Here is an 18,743-nt window from a genome sequence, read left to right as displayed (position 1 = left end):
GCTGAGATGCAGCTTGAGGTCCTTTTCAGCTCTGGGGTTTAATGCTATTTTGAGCTGTTAGGAATTGCAGTAATGAGAAATTTAATGGTAGATCAAGTCCAGTTCTACATAGGATACCCATTCGCGAGCAGTGAGAAAGAGCAGATTCCATGCCGGGAAGCCCCCACTGCCTCTCAGCAGAGAGCTGAGAGGGGGTACAGGGAGGGTTCCCAGGTTTGCGTCTTCTTTTGAGGACACTCCTGCTTCCAGGCCCAGGGGCCCAGGATTCCTTGTGTCCTTTCCCTTAGAGGGGTTTGCTGAGGCCGAGACCCTGTCACGCATGCACGCCTCTCCAGGGAAGGTTCAGCCAGAGGAGGTCAGGTATAGTCAGAAAGGCAGAGTCCACTTGTCCACCTACCCCTTGTGGACTGGAAAGCGGAGACCCAGAAAGGGACAGGGAGCTAGTGGGAGCTGTCAGCAAAACGACAATGGTAGCTAAAGGATCGTATCAGAAAGGCAGACATGGTAAGTAGAGAGTTGATGATTTGTACCAAGAGAGCTCCAGGAGTGCAACGGTTGCTCCATAGTTTTGTTAAATGATAAATGAATGAATGAATATGTCTCCTAGCTCTTCTTTCACCAGCCGTGTGATCATAGCGACAACTTCTGTTTACTGAACTCCCGGGACAGGTCAGTCCTGAGCTAACTTTCTCCTGACATGCACCCTGTGAAATGGGTGTTATTAAGAAGGAACTGAAATTCAGAGAGAGTCAGTGGCACAGACCACTTTCCTCCAGGTTAAGGGGGGTGACGAGACATCTCCCAAAATGGCCAGGAAATATGCCACATTTTGTATGATTCTCAAATGAGAAAGCCAAGATTTAAATCTAACTCGCTCTCCCCAAAGCCAGTGCCCTTTCCCGTTAAGAGTCAGTTTAAAATAAAATTAAGTGGCCAAATGAAATTGAAGAAGGATTCATTTTACTGAAAAAAGTGAATGGAAGGGCTGGAGGATTTGCAAAAAGATAAAATGGTTTTAAAGTGGTTTAATGGATTAATACCAACTAAAGTAGCATGCTAGAGAAATGAAAGCAAAAAATAAAAAAGATGCAATAAGAGCAAAAGATGGTATTGCAGGCACAGGGAGCCATTAGGACCAGGAGGGGAGGCAGGAGAGTCCCATAGCTCTTCCTCTCCCACCCCTCCCAGCACCCAAAGCAGTGCTGAGCAGATACCAAGACTCTGAAGTCCGGACTGACATTCTCAGCCCCAAATTCCCATCTTGGCCCCAAACACCCATGGGCCAAAGCTGGCCATTTGCTGAGTTGGTGTTCCCGCTGATTTCCCCCGCCAGCAGCTGTGGTGTACACTCTGACCCTGGGCTCTTCCTCCCCACAGTCAACAGTGTCTGCCCCGCGGGAATGGCCAGCCCAAAGTCACCTGCCCAGCCAACCGTGGTGGAGCCAGGGCCCATCCTGATCTCCTGATTCCATGTCTAAGGCTCCTCTCCTTACCCCTCCTTGCCCTGACACAAGCTCCAAGTTTGCTCAGCAAAGCTTTTGTTGGACAGAAAATGCGGCAGACCTGGTTCACACCACTGGCTGGCCAAAAGGCCTCGATTCGCTTTGGGTAGATGTGGCATCTTTCCAACCCAGGCTGCACGGAGCTAATTAAGGCAACCGCCACCTCCCTAGGTGCCATTAAACTCATTTTATGGCTTAATTAAGTACGGCCGCATTAATTTTATGAATGAGCAAAGGGAGGTGCCGACAAATGAACTCACAGGAGAAGCCCCCAGACTGGGAGTCAGGCTCCTGGGCTGAGTGTCCTTGGGTGTGTCATTTAGCCTCCCAGCCTCCCTGTTCCCTCCTGGATGCAACTGAGGCAATGGTTGCTGACTCATTTAGCTCCCGACCATTTTAGAAATATGCAGTGAGAAAAGCGAAGGCTGGGGTGCTTCAGGGATTTGATGAAAGACTGTCTGTCTCCCCGGGGTCCTCCTGTCGATATCAGCAGGACTTGAGCAGGAAGCTAAGGGGAGGTCCCCATGTGGGGACAAGAACCAGTGTCTCAGCTGCCAGACATTGCCACATGCCTTGATCTCTTCTTTCCTCCTCACGAGTCCTTTGCAAGATCATCCTTGTCGTCCCACTCCGTGGAGCACAGGCTCTGAGGGTCTCCGCTTCTGATACCACGGTGGGCAGCAGTGGGGCCCTGGGCACATGGCTTGTCTCCTCCGAACCTCGATTTTCCTGCCTGTTCAGTGGGCAGAGGGATGGAGGCGAAGGACCGGGAGGCAGGGTGGGCCGTGCATGTCAGGGTTCTATTTCCTTTGAGGCGTCCACAGCTGAGTCCACCCGGGACCCCGCTGCTGAAGGCGACGGCAGTGCCGAGGGGCCCCGGGCTCCCGCCGACGTGCACCCCACCCCGAAGCAGCTGAGGAGGTTCTTGCAGCAGCTCCTGAGGGAGCTCCTGGTGGTGGCCCCCGCACCCAAGCAGTGGCAGCCACTGGACGTGCTGCTGGAGGTGGGTGGGGAAGCAATGCGCGTGGGCTTGGCCTGGGTGGCCCTGGGGGGAATGCGTGGGGGCATGGGGGCACAGCAAGACCGAGGGCTGGATTCTCAGGCGAGCTCATCCAGACTATGGATGCCGGTAGGTGGGTGGTGGGAGAGCATTCCTAACATGCAGTGGTGTGGCCTCTGCAGTGGACAGTTGAGGGCAGGTCTTAACCAGGTGCCCTGGAAGCAGAGCCTGAGGTGGGGATATTGTGGCAGTGAAATCTTGGGGAGAGCGATATTGCAGAGGAAGAACTTGCCAGGAGGTCGGCTCACCTGGAGGCCGGCTGCAGCCTGTTCCCTGGGGGAGTGCATTCCAGACTGGCCCCCCCCCCATTGGGGTGCTCATTGCCTGTGGGTGCATCTGCTGCCCTCCCATCCTGGAAATTGGACCTCATGTCCTGGGTGAGGCAGCTCAGTTTGCAGCGGGCAAGGGGGCAGTGGTCGCTGGCAGCGTCCCACTGCAGGGCCCGATGGACACGGTGGCTGTGCCGCCGTCGGACGCCCGTGCTGTGCTTCCAGGCGCCACCTGACTGTACCACCAGCCAACAGAGGCGAGACTTCCAGTCGGAGGTGCTGCTCACCACCATGGAAATATTTCACTTTAGGCATGACGGCAGCATGCCGATGCCCAGCGGTAAGTGGCTGTCACATGGCTGCTGGCAGCTGTGCCAGCAGGTATGCCCTGGCGGCCGCTAGCCCCAAGCCCCAGGGACGATTGGGTGGCAGCATGGCAGGGTCTCAAGGAGCCATCCAGTGCAGCCCTTCCACCTGCGGCTCATTTAACCCCAACCTGGGGGACTCAGGAAAGGGACATCTGCTACTCCCCACACCACGTGTTCCATTGCTGGGCCACTTTGAAAACGTTCTTCTGTCTTCTGAGCTAAAAGCGGTTCTCCCCTGGTCCCAGTAGAATTGTGACTTCTTCCCAAAAGGGAAGACAAGGTGCCAGCTTGACTGAACAATAGAACAGGCATTTTACTGGTCAGTGCCTTCTCAGCATCTCCTGCCGCAGCACAGAACAGGTGCTCAGCAGATGCTTCTTAAACGAATGAATCCAGATGACAAGGGTGCTGCCCCTAAAAATTAAAGATTGAGGTTTCACTTGGGAGACTCAGTTCCAGGGCAGCTGGGCCTTCTTGACCAGAGGCCTTGTCTGTCATTTTGAACCCACGGAGACCTTAGCGACATGATTCTGGGCTCCCGGCCCCAGAAGGTGGCAACTCAAACTCTGGTCCTTCCTGAAGTGTGGTGGGTGGCGTGGCATGTGGGCTGAGCGGTCCCCAGCTCTGAGCTCTGGTCTGGGCTCTCACTGGAGAGAGGTGGGTGGCTCTGGATGAGCCCTTGAACCTGGAGAGTATGTCTCTGGCCGTGTCTGACTCATGGATTGTTGAGAGGGCTAGCTGGGGAAATGGCCTGGCTTCCAAGGAGAGCCCCTTCTGTGTCGTGTCAGTAAGTGCTGAGAGAATGGTCACCATTACAGCTTCATCCTCTTCCCAACAGGGGCGCAGGATGCTGGGTCTCTAGCATTTGCCTCAGCCCGTAAAATCACTCATTCCAAAAGTGGCCCCTGAGAGAAATACTTCCCCTTACTTGATCTCTCCTCACTGGTCAGATTAGTCAAGATAAATTTAGCCTAAATACATGTGCATTCATTGGGTGTCTATTGTGTACGAGCCTCTGTAATCTGGAGTAAGGAGGTATACAGCAGTCACTTACCAAGAGGGGTTCAGAGACTACTGTGGAGAGAAAGTTGCTCTGCTGGTTTCCCACACTGTCTCCTTTCCCTACCCCAGGTGGGAACGAGCCTCAGCTGCCTTCTGAAGCTGCCACTGCTCCTTCACTCATCAACGTCTCCAGCTTCACCCAGAAGCTGGTGGAGAAGCTTTACAGGGGCATGTTCACAGCAGACCCCGGACACATCCTGCTCTTCATCACAGAGCACATCATGATGGTAAGAGGCACCAGGGCCGCCGGCTCTGCTTTCCTGTTGGCTGACCGACCACTGTCCAGCGGGCCGGCTGGGCCTGGCTGCCTCCCCAGTAGTTGAATCTGAGAATGGATGGAGGAAGGAGGAAGAGCTGATGGCCCAGGTGACACCTGGCAGCTGCAGTGTGACCCCATGAAACCTCAGGGGCTCCACCTGAGCTCGGCTTCTGTGATTTGGAGTCTCAGCCTCTGAGCTTGTGCTTCCTGACTCTGCTTTACTCATTTGGGCTTTTATCATTTTTATTGGTTTAAACTTAATTATTGCTGTTCCTTACCAACAAAGAAATATGAACAGGGAAAAGGCAAAAAAAAAAAACCCAAAAAACCCACAACAAAAACCTTTATTTGTATCTCCTAAAAACCTCTTTCATTTTCTTCCTTGATATTTGCCTCCATCTGTCATCATTATGGCTTCTTGAAATCATGGCAAGAGTCTATTTTTACCTAGACTTATTATTCTTACTGTACACTCTATGGATTTTTATATATACCCATATTTGCAAATATGTGCTCATAGGTGCACTGTAGAGGGTGTGTGTGTGTGTGTGTGTGTGTGTGTGTGTGTGTTTGTGTGAGCACATATAGAATGATACACTCTCAAGATATTAGATTAGAAAAGGCACTTTGATAAAGCCTCATCTTGCCATTGAAGGCTGGAAACCTTTCCTGACAAATGACTGTCCTCCCTTTGCTTGATTCCTCCTCATGATGGGTAGCTCCGTATGCTACAGTGCAGTCCCACCCCATGGAGCAGCCACGACTGTTAGAAAATACATTCTCCGCCCAATCTGACATCTGCCTTCAGCAGCTTTTGCCCCAGCCCTGGCTTGTCCCTTGAAGCAGAACCTAGGAGGACCATTTCCTTCCTCTTCTCTGAGCCCTGTGGGCATATAACACTATCTGTGGGTGCAGGGACCGCTCTAGAGCCCTGCCAGGGATGTATGAACTCAGCATCCCCTGCCCTTTCTGCTGAGCCCTCCTAGCTGCCATGTAGGAAGTCATCTGCAGACCCCAGGGCTGAGCCGCCACACAGTTCCTGGGACAGTAGTCCATTTGGCAGGTCCAGGTGAGCCTGCAGAAACGAATTCAGAAGACATCTTCCAGAATAACCGCACAAAGGGGGAGATATCTCTTGTACGCGCTGAAAGGGAAGTATAGTCAGATGGTTCACAGGTTGTGTTCCAAGAGAAAAATCTCTGCTCTTCTCTTCAGTGGATCCAAGCAGTCGAACTGAGACCATGCTGAATAGTGGGTGCCCGTGGGATCTGTCTCAGCCTTTGGGGGCCATGCCAGGCCCTGGGTGCTCTCAGTCCTGCCAGCAGCCCCACCCTCTCTCCTGCCTGCTGTTTTTTTTTTAATTAGTCACAATTACTAAAACGTTCTCATACGCTGAACATCAGCCACATTACGAGTCTTTCAGAGATCTCTCGTCTATGCTCATAATAATGACCTCGACGAATGTTCAGCTTTTGTTTTTACACAAGTTTTGATAAATCGAAAATCCTCAATTGCTTTTCTTGATCATTCACTTAAACAGAAGCTCGGACACCGAGGAGACTAGTCATATTTGAATTTTGGAAATTGTCCCTTTTGGGTTGCATCACTTTTACCATTAATTGGGTCGTATCTAGAATTGCAAAACCTTTATGAGTCTAAGTTGAGTGGGTGCTTTTTATTTTTCTGACCTAGGTCATCGAGTATGCCTCGTCTCAAAAGGAAGCCATCATCAGCGCCTTGTATAGCAGTTTAAATAAAGTCATTCTCTACTGCCTCTCCAAGCCCTGGCAGTCCCTGACCGAATGCCTCAGCCTTCTCAGTGTCCTGAACTTTCTGCAGGAACACTGGGACATTGTGTTCGCCACCTACAATTCCAACGTCAGCTTCCTCCTGTGCCTCATGCATTGCCTTTTGCTGCTCAATGCCCAGAGGTGAGAGCTGCCTGCTGGTTTCCTTGTTCGCCAACAGTAAATACCCAGAGAAAGGTCTAAAGAGACGATTGATTCGGGCTGATATAAAATATATAGTCATTTTGTCTATCTGGTCATCTGAATCATTTGCAATGTTTGATGACATGGTAAGACATCCCCAAACCTGTGGCAGAATCATCATGAAAGAATAATTTATCCTATTTCTCCAGTTCTAAGACAAGACTGGCGGTAAGTTATTTTATTGATTTGATTTTTGAGACAGACAATCCCAATATTAAATGTATACATTGATTTTATAAATGCTTCAAGGTTTCAGGTAAATTAACATTTGATAAGTATAATCTTAGAATGGAAAAATACATAAAATTACATTTTATCATGCGAACCAGGAATAACACTTTTGCTGTTAGAAGAAATATTATGACTCCATATTTATTTTTATCTACTATATCTATCCATCTATTATCCATTCGTCTCTAGCTCTACCTCTATCTATAGCTATTGATTATCTATCTACCTATCTATATCATCTTTATTTATCTACCTACATACAATATGATATAAAAAGACATCCATAAACACACTTTTCCTAGAAAAGTATAATTAAAAATTATCAAATTAAACTTATTTAAATCCTTTTCTTCATGTCCAGTATCACATTGTACCACGCACCTCAGACCCAGAGCCTGTCATTTATTAAAAGAACCATGTTGCATGTAGAAGATGAGAGGATGACAGGGTATTTTATTTTGCTCTTGTCCTTTTTTCTTAGTCATACTCGTGAGTGATGAGTGCACGGTTTGGTCACTTACAAAACAAACATTCCCAACATCTCAAAAATCTTGTAGAGCTGACCACTGACCATTACCAGGCATTCAAGTAGACATGACTTAAAGCTCTCTGGGAAACCTTGGGAAACACTCCTGGCCCAGAGTAGGCACTAATTTTTTAAACCAATTTTTAAATAAAATAATCCATTTCCAGTATATGGATTAAATTTGCGAAGGTCTTTTTTTTTCTTTTCTGTATCTAAAAAATTGTGTGCTGTCCAAACTGAAAGCATAGATGAGATGAGTGGGAGGCTAATTAATCTGCATACTTGAGGTTACATTCTCTTTGGATGCCTGTGTTTAGCAGTGTGACCTCCACAATCCAGACCGTGTGTGTATGTTACTGCTGTATTCCAGAAGTGTCAGGAACGAACGTTCTCGTATCTGGATGTTTTTCATTTCCACATTTGTCATTTTTGGCTGACTGCCCCCTTTTCTTGTGAAGCTGAGGGAGGCCAGGGGAGGTAGGCACGTGGACATTTACCTGGCTCGGATTCCTGGAGCAGTGGTCCCTGGGAAACTGAGTATATAAACCACTGTGCCCCATTTAGAACCAGCTACATTCCATGTGGGACCTGGGAAAATGAAAATGTGGGGGCCTTGTTAAACAATTACCAAGAATTTCAAGATAACGAGAGCAGAGCATTCAACCAAGTGTGGGTCCTTCCCAGCCAAATACCTATGAAGCCAGCTCTGGGCCATTCAAGGCTTCCTAAAGGCATGATTCAGAGCTAAGTGACAGTACAAACAGGAATGACCAGTTCTGGTGGTGGGGAAACCAGGAGAGGATTCAGCAGCCTGCACGGAGCGTGGAAAGGATTGTGTAAGATGAGAATAAAAAGGTGTTTCTCTTATTTTCCAAAATGCCACTGTATCATTTCTACAGCAGACGTTGTCATAGGTGTTTGTTTTAACTTGATTAGACAAGATTTTCCATACTGACATCTACTGAGTTTGGAAGATGTGTATTAACATTAAAGAGCTATAGAATATCCCTAAAGTACCTGTGCTTATGGTGAAAAATCTCTTTCCACCAGTTGTCCAGAGGGATTTGGATTGGAACGGAAACCTAGAATGACTCCTTATCACCAAGTCTTCCTTTCCCTAAATGAAGAAGCAAGAGAAAAAAGAGAGGAAGACTTCCCAAGTTTGAATGATGGTACATTTTACATATTGTTTATTTTGGGGGGAGGGGGTAGGATGGTTAGTGGTAACTGCTAGTCTTACATTCTTCAGTTTTTCTTCCCAAGATAAGAAAGCAGATACTACTAAGGAGGTTTTCAAAGGCCTGGGAGGCCCTTGTAAACAGCAAAATAATATAGAAGTATAGCAAGGTAACCAGGTAGAGGAAGAAACTGGAATGATCTTTGTATATGAGAAATGGAACAAGTGAATGGATGGATGGATGGATGGATAGATGGATGGATGGAAGGGGGTAAGGGAGGGAGGGAAAGGGAAAACAGGGGTAAGTGAAGAGAAAGTTCTGCAGGACTTTGTTAGACCAAGGACTTGGTATACTTTTGGGATTAGAGAGGACTGTACATTGATCAGGTGGTCTCTTGAATTTCCCTTTGAGCCAGTACCTTTGGACACTGGCAAGCTATTTCACCTATTTTAAGACATTAGCTGGCTACCTCTTAGCTTTTTTCCCTAGAAAATGGAAATGGAGTAAATAAACTCATTACTTACTTTAAGATTTTTGGCTTAATGGTGTTTATTCTTAGGCTTAACCTCAAATTAGACTAATAGGATTGGCAGGTCTTGGTGTCTGAGAGATTTCTCAGGGAGCTCTATAGACCTTCCACTATTCTGTCTTGCAAACAGTCCCACTTACCTTTTAATATCAGGTACAGGTAGTAGGCACAAGGTGTTCTGCATTCTGGCCATAGAGATACCCAAAACCAATGTTAAAAAATAGTGTGACTTTGGGGTGGGGCAACAGTGGATCAGTGACAGAGTTCTCTCCTGCCATACCAGAGACCCGGGTATGGTTCCCAGTGTCTGCCCATGCAAAAAAAAAAAGAGAGTATGACTTTGATGTAGATGTTTATTGGGGGTAAACTACAACATGAACACACACTTTAGGACTCGGAAGGCAGAGCTGGACTGAACAATGTCTGTCTCCCTTGGGTGAGAAAAACGGACTCTAGAAGCCAGAGAAGAGGTTCAGTTTCTAAGAGCAGATGAAACTTAGGCATGTCTTAGGGGACGATAGGTGTGGGATGAGTCAGGCAGGGTTGACTTGGTAGATCTGTCCATATCTGGGCACATCCAGGCCACCAAGATGGGTGAGTGGTGAGAAACATGGTCTGGGGCAAGAAAAGAGGACAACTTGGCCCTGGGACCCTAGGCATAGGTTTGGGTTTGATGTCCATTCTCATGAGAGGCCAGGTTGGGAGAAGCTGTTTGGGGGGAACTATTTGGTAATGTGGAGCTCAGACAAGGTATCCATCTATTTGGTATCCAATAGAATTGGGGGTAGGGGTTGAGAGGGGCTCCCAGAGCCCATCAAATGGATCTGGAGATGGAAGGCACATCAGGGTTTGAGGGTAGGCTGTTCAATGCAGAGGCAAAGGTCAGTTTCCAGTGGTGCTGTAGCTCTGTCAGTCCTATGGCTCATATACTGGAATGTCACTCCAGTTTGCTGGAGCTTGCAAACTGAGGTGACATTCAAGAAATTAAGTGAGAAGGATGGAGACTAGAAGCAGTTGTGATCTGCCCATCTCCTGGCTGCCTCTGGGGGAAGACCTGAGGCCATCCTGACTGCACAACATATTCTCTCTGCTAGTCCAGTGCAACATCCAGAAGGCAGTGCGGACGCTCTGGCAGCAGCTCGTGGCACAGAGGCGGCAGACTCTGGAGGATGCCCTCAAGATCGATCTCTCAGTGAAGCCTGGAGAGAGCGAAGTGAAGATTGGAGAGATCACCCCACTCTGGGAGGAGACAATACTCAAAGCCTGGCAGCATTACTTAGGTCTCTGTCCAACTTGGTGTCAGAGACAAGGGGCTTCTGGGTCTCACAGAGCCACAGTTCTCCAAGGCAACACTAGGGGCCCAGAGCCTTTCTCCACCCAGACCCTCTGTATCTTCCTTTATGTGGGTGGGATCTGTATCACTGAAACCACCTGTGCCTTTCCTCACAAAAAATAAGTGCTTGTTTGCTTCTGGGAGGAAAGGACAGTCAAAGGTGCTGACCAAATAAGCAGGATTCAGAAACCTCTTGGCCTAGGCTTTGGAGCTTGGAGTCCCAGCTACCCCCTGTTGTCCAGTGATCAACTTTGAAAACTTGCGGGAACCTTGAGCCTCAGTTTCCTCTTTTCTCAAGTGCAAGTCTTGACCCCGAAGACATGGCTGCCCTTGCATTCTATAAGTGACTCAATGTTCCCATTCTGTTAGCCAATTCAGCTGCAGCAAATTAGGTTAAATTTTATTTTTAGGAGGTCATTGGTCTCCCAATTATGGCTCTTATACTTGCTTGAAATCTTTTAGCATCACATACTTCACAGTGATTTGAGAGTTATCTCCAAGTAGATTCTCACGCTGTGCAACAATATGGAAGCTTATTTGATATTCCAAATTTGCCCTGGAAAATCTGTATGTATTTACATACTTCATACCTATAGGTTCAATTTGAAGTTAAAATTTCAGATACCATTTCAGGAAAGAGTGTAATACAATAGAACATCTATACCCATGCACATATAGTAGAATATAAATGTAAAATGAACATGAAGGCTCACAGAAGGTTCTCTTTTTGTCAGCAACTATACGGGAAACACATTCTGTATCCCAAGTCCTACCATTTAAATACATCATCTTATTCGATCTTCATGGCACCCCTGTGAGGTCAGATACTGTTACCCCCAGTTTACAGAATAAGAAGCTCAGGAATTTGACCTAACTTGTTCAATTTCTCAGTGTTAATAAATGAACCCTACAGCTAAGTTAAAGCAAGTTCTGGGTGCTTCCAAAGACCACATTACATTTATTTGCCAAGAATCATTCCAAATCTGACAGTATGGTCTTGTGGGCTGGGTGGTTTCTCTTTTTGGAGGTAGGCATACTGAATCATGCCCCTGGCTGGCCCTTTGAAACCAAGTCTGCTATACACAAATAGCATGAACTCACCTCTCTCCTCCTGAACTTCTTTGCTTCCCCTGACCCTAGCATCTGAAAAGAAGACACTGGGCAGTCGCTCCAATGCGGCATCCCACAGCAAAGTCACTTCGTGGAGTGGGAGCCTGTCTTCAGCCATGAGACTGATCCCCGGGCGGCCAGCTAAGGATACTGAATACAAGCCTGAGGTGAGCCCAGACTCCTTTTCCTTTGAGATACATCAGCGCATTTGCTTCGGACCTCCCAGGTTGTGTTTGTTCTCTGTTTTTGCAGGATATGATCTAATTCCACGTGCTTATAAGCATTTAATGGTATACATGTGGCTTCCCAGTTGAGCTGCATCTAGGGAAGCCACCTTATGTGAACTTCATCTTGAAGTGATTATCAGTTCCTCTTTAGTGCCAGGAGCAGGTGTTCTTTATGGTATTAGAAAGAGAATCCTAGATCCCTTCCTGCCTTTGAGTCAGGTGGATTCAGAGGGTACCACCTACTGCTCACCAGAACCTGGGTTTGGGAGCTCAGGACAGGCAGACTGAAGAAGTGGCGCCATGTTGGGGAGACATAGCAGATAGGTCTTTGACTGTGTGGGGCCAAGCTGTTTGGGTTTTCTCCTCCATTTCTCTAAAGCTGCTTAACAAATCATCCTGCGACTCAGTGGCACAAACAATAACTTGGACCAAGTCTCTGTGGTCAGGCATTTGGGGCAACAGCAGGAATGATTTGTCTCTGTGCCACAGTATCTGGGCTTCTGCTGGAAGACAGCAGCTGGGGCTGGAGTCATCAGAAGGCTCATCTGCTCACATGTCTGGCAGTTGATGCTACTTATAGTCTGAGAGCATAGCTGGAGCTGTTGGCTGGAATCTTCGCACAGGGCCTCTCCCTGTGGCCTGGACTCATTACAACATGGTAGCTGGGTTTCAAGGGCCAGTGTCCTGAAAGTGATCGGAAGCCAGATGGAAGCTGCATAGACTTTATGACCTGCCTTTGAATTCATTCTGTGTCACTATGGTCACATCCCACTTATCAAGACATGCACAAAGTTCTGCCAGGGTCAAGGGAAGAGGAAATAGACTCTAACTCCCAGTGGGGTAGGGAGTGGAAGGTTTCTGGAAGAGCATGTGAGACCAGTAATATTACTGCAGCTACTTCTCTTAACACACTCTCTTAAACATTCTAATGCAGAATGGTTGACATATTCAGAGGCAGGCTCTGATGGTTGCACAGACATTGGCTTTAGGGTCAGAAGACCTTGAATGGTTTATTTGACTATTTGACTTCCTTGAGTCTTTGTCTCCTTAGCACCATGAAGAGACAAATAACTGGGTGCCTGTGGGAAGACTTCCCAGGGAGGTGGAGTAGACCACCGAAAGATACGTGACATCATTCAAGCGCTCGTGTAACTTTGAAGGGTCAGGTTGACCTAAATCCCACTTGCTCAGAACCTGGGCCTTGCTGACCCCAGGGCCTGCTGTCTTCCCTGTGAAGGTGTTATGTGTTGCCGTGGTCATCTGGGCTGACTGGAGGAGCAGGCTCACCGGTTTTGGGGAGGATGGAGGAGCAAATGATGGCCCCCATAAGTGCCAGGCAACCGGGGAAGGAAATGCTCTTTCTAAGCTTCAGTAAAATAAGCTTTAGGGCAGGGAAAGACAGTGTCCAAACACAGAAGGGAAGAGAAGAGATGAGTTTATTTGGGCTTGTCTGGCCTTTGGATGTTTTGAACAGGGGAAACATATGTGTCATATTCACACCGGTATCCCCAGTGCTGAATATAGCATCTGGCTCATTGAAATACTGTTCTATAAGTTTGTTGACTTACTGATTGATTGAATGAATGAATGAATAACTGAATGAAAGAATGAATAGATTTTATAACAGCTGTGCCAGACAATGTTATTATTACTATTTTTCTTAACATGGGCAGGCACCGGGAAGCGAACCTGGGTCCTCTGGCATGGCAGGCGAGCGTTCTTGCCTGCTGAGCCACAGTGGCCCTCCCCAGACAGTGTTATTAAGCCTGTTTTATAGATGTGGAAACTGAGTCTAAAAAGTAACTGGGGGCTTTTGCAGCTGGTAGGCAGTAGCAGACCTCCCCTCTCTAGGCTGCTAAGAGTGAACTTAGTCCAGTTACAAGTTACATGGTCTGTCAGAGTCTCTGTTTCTTGAACTTGCAATTGGGAAGGTGTTCTGTCTACACCAACATACATGGAAGCACTTGGGGAAACTGCTTTAGAAATAGAAAACCGTTTAGAAAATTCCAATCTCTCATCCCTCTTCTCTGCCGAGGAGAAAACATTCATTCATTCATCTAGTAAGTCAGTCAGTTATTTATTCATTCATTCGTTCAGTCACTCAGTCAGTCAACAAATGTACGGAACAGTATTTCAATGACCATCGCACAGCACCATCCATGGCTGTAGCTGAGTCCCCAGAAATTGGAGCGTGTCCACATATGCCCCAAGGACTTGATCCTCACCAATGCCATTTGTGGCAGGAGAGGTCCAGCCCCTCTTCTCTTCTTGGAGCCCAGGGCTTCACCCTTTTCCAGCTCAGCACAGTTCCCAAGAGGTCAGGTCAGCCTGGGTGGGGGGTGAGGGGAGAGACAGCCAGGGGGCTGGGAATGGACATTCATTGTGTGGAGCCCCTGTGGCCTGTTGACACTTTCTCTTTCCTGAGAGCTGCCCACATTGCCCAGGTCGCTTTCATCATTGCAGTTCAGTGCAGTTCAGCTGCCTCCACATCCTGGGAAGTGGTGGAGAAGCAGCTCATCTGAAAACTGAGTAGACACCAATGTTTGCAGCCACCCAGATTTACCAATTGGCTTCTACACAGTGATTGATCTAGAAGAAATAGTTTTTTGAGATTGGCTCTGTCTTTGGTGAAGGCAGGCAGCTACAGGCGCCATCTTCTACATCAGTTGAGATCTCATACATTCATTCATCCATTCACTCAAGAAGTATTTATCTAGTGCTTACTCTTTGCTCTAAGCACCAAGGGTGCTAGAGAGCAAAGCTGACCTACTCCCTGCTTTCCTGGGGAGTGCATTTAGAGGATGAAAGTAGACTATAAACTGATAAATCAGTCTGTTAAGTGTTGGGTGATGATTGCAATGGAGAAAAATGGAACAGAGAAAGGGGAGGGAAGATGGTCAGGCAAGTCTGCTCTAGCAGGAGATACTGGGGCAGAATGGAGAATTAAGGGAGAGTATGAGCCATGTTACTCTCTGAAAGAGTGTTCAGGCAGTGAGAATGAGCAAAGGCATTGTAGGGGGCATGTGCTGGGGTGTTCCTAGAAGCCCGTGGGGCTGCATTGAAGTTTAGAGAAGTGCTGGGGCAGAGCCCACCCTCAGCTTTCTGGACAGCCACGGGAAGTCTCCCTTCAAAATTGCCAGTGCCTGGAAAAACTGGCCTTTTCCACAACAACTCGTAGAAACAGCAGGGATCCTGTAACTGATCATGTTTTCCTCTTTGATCTGGGCACTAGGGAACTCAGAGAGATAAGCATGGCCCAGCTCTGGTAACTGCAGTCAACCCAGCAGGATAAGTTTCTGCAACACACACACACACACACACACACACACACACACATACAACTTCCCTCTGGCTTCATCCTTCCCACTTTGACTTCCGACTCATCTCTAACATGATTTATTTATGGTTTCTAATATATCATGGGTCTTTTTAGCCAAAGTATTTTTGAAGTAATGCAGACTGTTTTCATTTAAAAAACTGACTGCGTCTTGGCTGAGCAGTGAGCGTCCTATATCGGTCCTTCAGTTGGGGCTGGGCAGGGAGCAAGGTACATAGTAGGTTCTTAAAGAAAGTGTATTGAAGTGCATGGAGTCAGGCAATGAAATGCCTGCCCTCCTTTGGCTGAGCAGAAGCTCAGTAGCCTTCCGACCATTTGTCCATCACTCATCTTCCCGAGCATTCTTTGCTGCTAAAGAAGCACAACTTCTCAGGTACATATGTGTGCTGTGATGTCACAGGAGCAGAACATCAACTATTTGCCCTGGGGTCTGTTTAATTATTTTTAAAAATTAATTTTGATTATTACAGCTGATTACACCTCAGTGAGCAATGTAATTGATATTTTCTAATGTATCCCAAGGAACATTGTATACAGCACGCTTTTTGTTGTTGAAGGTTAAAGACTCCGTTATTGGTTTTTCCCTAAATATGCCCACATCATTAGTTCCTCCAGTGAGAAGGTTGCCATCTGGAAAAAGCAGCATGGAGACATTATTCAGGCACAAGTGCATGAAATTGCTGTTTCTACATCTTCTGTCTCTCTTCTGGAAAGAAGAGGCTGGTAATTAAAGGAGTTGGTATTGGAGGAAACATTATTCATTTGGTGTTATTCCTTATCATGTCAGCAGCTGACAGCTCTATAGCACTGATAAATTGTTCCTTGAAGTGAGACCGACGATGGACGAATCACAGTTCCTCTTACCTACCTTTGTTTTCAGTAGGAAATGTCTTTTCTCCCCTTGGCAAGTGAGCTGGACTTTGAGGCACAATAGATATTATTATTTGTCCTTCTCCTTCTCCTCCTCCTCCTCCTCCTTCTCCTCTTCCTTCACCTCTTCCTTAACCTCCTTCCTCCTACACTGTCTGTTCTGGGATCACATTGAGAAGTCAGTAGGTTGAAGGCAATGAGTGTCAGAGACCTTGGGCTTCCTTGAGGCCACCAGAGGTCAACTGAAGTTGTTCTGGACGCTGCATCATCATGTTCACCCACCTTGGAGAAATCCAGGGCTGAGATTTTGGAGCTGTCCCTCTTCCCAGCCATGGGCATGACTTAGCTCTCCTGCTCAATCTCAGACTTTTCTTGTTTTTTTTTTTTTTTTTTTTTGCTGTTGTTGTTGTTGAAGTTTTTACAAATATTAAATACCAATGTTGGGTCTTGGTTTTGACAGATAAACCGGGGCAATGTAACTGTTAGCCTCAGGGGAAGCAAGGGGCGGGGTGGATGGGAATGCTCTATGTTTGCCACTTTTTTTTAAATCTAGAATTATTCCAGAATAGGAGGTTTATGATCATCCTTTTCTTTTTAAGGCATAACAAACAAGAAGTGGGCACATGGAAGCTGGGGGTGGGAGGTGGAGGTGGGCAAGGCCCTGGAGGAGGGGAAGCCTAGAGCTGAGTGTGAAAGGTGTGCTGGCTGATCCAGGGACGGAGGAAAGCACTGCCACTGCAGAGGACAGGAGAATGCTGGGCGTGAACAAAGGCCAGGTCAGGGAGCGCGGTGCACATTTACCAGCGTTGAGGGGGTTGTTTAGCAGGATCGTGGCTGGTCTCTGTTTCTGGAGGTTGGATTAGAGGCCAGGGGCCCAATGGGAAGCTTCTTGGCTGAGGGATGGCAGCTGAGTCCAGGCGGGAGGTCGTGGGGTCTGCAGAGGCTGTGACCAGAAGTCATGGGTAACGAAGACTGCGTAAGAGTCTTCTGTGCAACCAAGGCTAGGATGAGTATAGAAAGAGGGCCTCCAAGGGTAAAGTTCCTGCCTCCGGGTTTTTTTCAGTGAGGCTGGGAGGAGAGAAAGACTGGCAAGTTGGAGAGGGGAGAGGGCAAGTGATCTGGAGAGCCCTGGATACTCGGCAGGAATGGGACAGTTCTGGGCGAAGCCAGTGGAGCACACCAGAGAAGGGGGTTGAGGGTGCAGGACCGGTTCCAGCTGGACTCAGGAGTCTTGTTCTGCAGAGCAGGAGCTAAGTTCCACCCTTCCAGAAGCGGCCATGTGGAAGGAACCCCACCAGGACAGGGAGACCCATACAGCCACCCAGAGCCGAGCTTTGGGAGCTGGCGTAACAGGCTCCTATGACAAATGACACAAGGGATTGGCTGAAAGACTGGAATTTATAGGCTCATGGCTTGGGAGGTTACGAGTTCCAAACGAAGGTGTCAGCAAGGCTGTGCCATCTCCCTGAAGTCTGTGGCATTCTGAGGCTGGCTTGCCACAATCCTTGGGGCCCTTTGGCTTGCATCTCTGCCTGCAGCACATGGCAATGTCCTGGATCTCCTCCTGTGGTTTTCTCTGACTTCAGGCCTCCAGTAACAGATCAAGGTACTCCCTCATTCATTGGCCCCACCTAACTAGATTTTTGGGAGATCCTATTCACAAATGAGTCCCCACCTTGACCAATAATGCATCTTTGAAGGGTCCTGTTTACAAATGGATTCACACCCACAGGAACTCCGATTAAGATTGAGAACATGTCTTTCATTGGGGTGCGTGATTCAGTCTCCCAGACGAGCTTATACAGGGGCGTGTTTCCCCATGGAACATCCACCAGGTTTCCACGTTTTTGGAGAGAGCCGAGCAGATGTCCAGTTGCAATCTCCAAAGCCATGTGTTAGAAAGCTGAAATGCTCCACCAAGGCCATCTGAGGATTTCAGAAAGGAACAGGAAGTGTCCAGGGGCCAGAGGGTGACAGAAGTCACAAAAGCAAGGTTTTTTTTTTTTTTGCAGAAATTCTGCTGTCTGTTCTGGCAAGGATGTGTTTAGTGTTTGCCTGGTGGGTTCCACTAAAGCTGCTCTGTCTCCTGTCTACCCAACACACCCACATGAGACCAGCCAGGCCTGGGCTTTGAGGACACTTCAGATCCCAGAGGCAGGCACTTGTGTGGCCAGAGAAGCTTGGCCCAGGCCCACTGTCTCCACTACAAGCCGAGGTGGGGGGCTGAGACACTGGCTGGGACCAGTAAATTGGGGCAGACGTCAATGGCATCTTTAAGCATCCTGAGAACTTTACTTATTATCTCTTTTAAAAAATCAATTTCTCAAGACGTACAGAAGTGGAGAAAACAGTATAATTACTCCCATGTGTCCATCCATCACTCAACGCCACCAATATTCAACCCATGGCCAATCTCATCTCGTCTCTAGTGCTACCTACCTCCCTGCTCTGTGCTAAAATCATTCTGAAGCACCATCCCAAACTTCATAGCATTAAATGCTTCAGGATACTTACTTTCTCTTTAAGGAAATCCTGGAACACAAATTAAAAATGCAGGAAAGAAAGCCAGTGTAGCCCACTCTTGGCATTGCAGTTGGAGGGGTGAAGTGCCCTCTGGCGTCTCTTTATTGCATGTCTGTATTTGGCTACTGCTAAGGAGGGAAGGTCCTGCTAAGGCTGAAGGCTTGTTAGCCTCAGAGAACCTCATGCCTCTGTCTCAGGAAGAAGGAGTGGAGGGACTGACAACGGAACAAATCTTTCTAGTTTAACTGTTTGGCATTTTCTGTTCAGGGGATTGAGCAATGTGGCCCTCGGGGGCAGGGTTGAGTCTCCAATTCCACTCACCTGCATGAAAGCCTCCTGAGAAAAGAAGGTCTGGGGTGAGAAGAGAT

The 18,743-nt window shown here is 47.7% G+C and overlaps 1 protein-coding gene across 7 annotated transcripts in view; it reads left to right on the top strand.

Annotated features, from left to right (window-relative positions):
• WDFY4 (WDFY family member 4) overlaps positions 1-18,743 on the top strand; it is a 281,815-nt gene that overhangs the window by 132,226 nt on the left and 130,846 nt on the right. For 6 of the 7 annotated variants that reach the window (XM_077124655.1, XM_077124653.1, XM_077124652.1 and 3 more), the window contains exons 33-39: positions 2,317-2,505; positions 3,057-3,171; positions 4,331-4,488; positions 6,213-6,451; positions 8,319-8,440; positions 10,070-10,255; positions 11,449-11,585. In XM_077124655.1, coding sequence (XP_076980770.1) covers positions 2,317-2,505; positions 3,057-3,171; positions 4,331-4,488; positions 6,213-6,451; positions 8,319-8,440; positions 10,070-10,255; positions 11,449-11,585 — 1,146 coding nt within the window. The remainder of the gene's footprint in view (positions 1-2,316; positions 2,506-3,056; positions 3,172-4,330; positions 4,489-6,212; positions 6,452-8,318; positions 8,441-10,069; positions 10,256-11,448; positions 11,586-18,743) is intronic. The other variant, XM_077124656.1, reaches the window with a different exon arrangement.

This window comes from Tamandua tetradactyla, chromosome 13 (genome assembly GCF_023851605.1).
Source record: "Tamandua tetradactyla isolate mTamTet1 chromosome 13, mTamTet1.pri, whole genome shotgun sequence".
NCBI lineage: Eukaryota > Metazoa > Chordata > Mammalia > Pilosa > Myrmecophagidae > Tamandua > Tamandua tetradactyla.
Note: the sequence above shows the minus strand (reverse complement) of the source record. Positions and strands in the feature narration are given on the sequence as shown.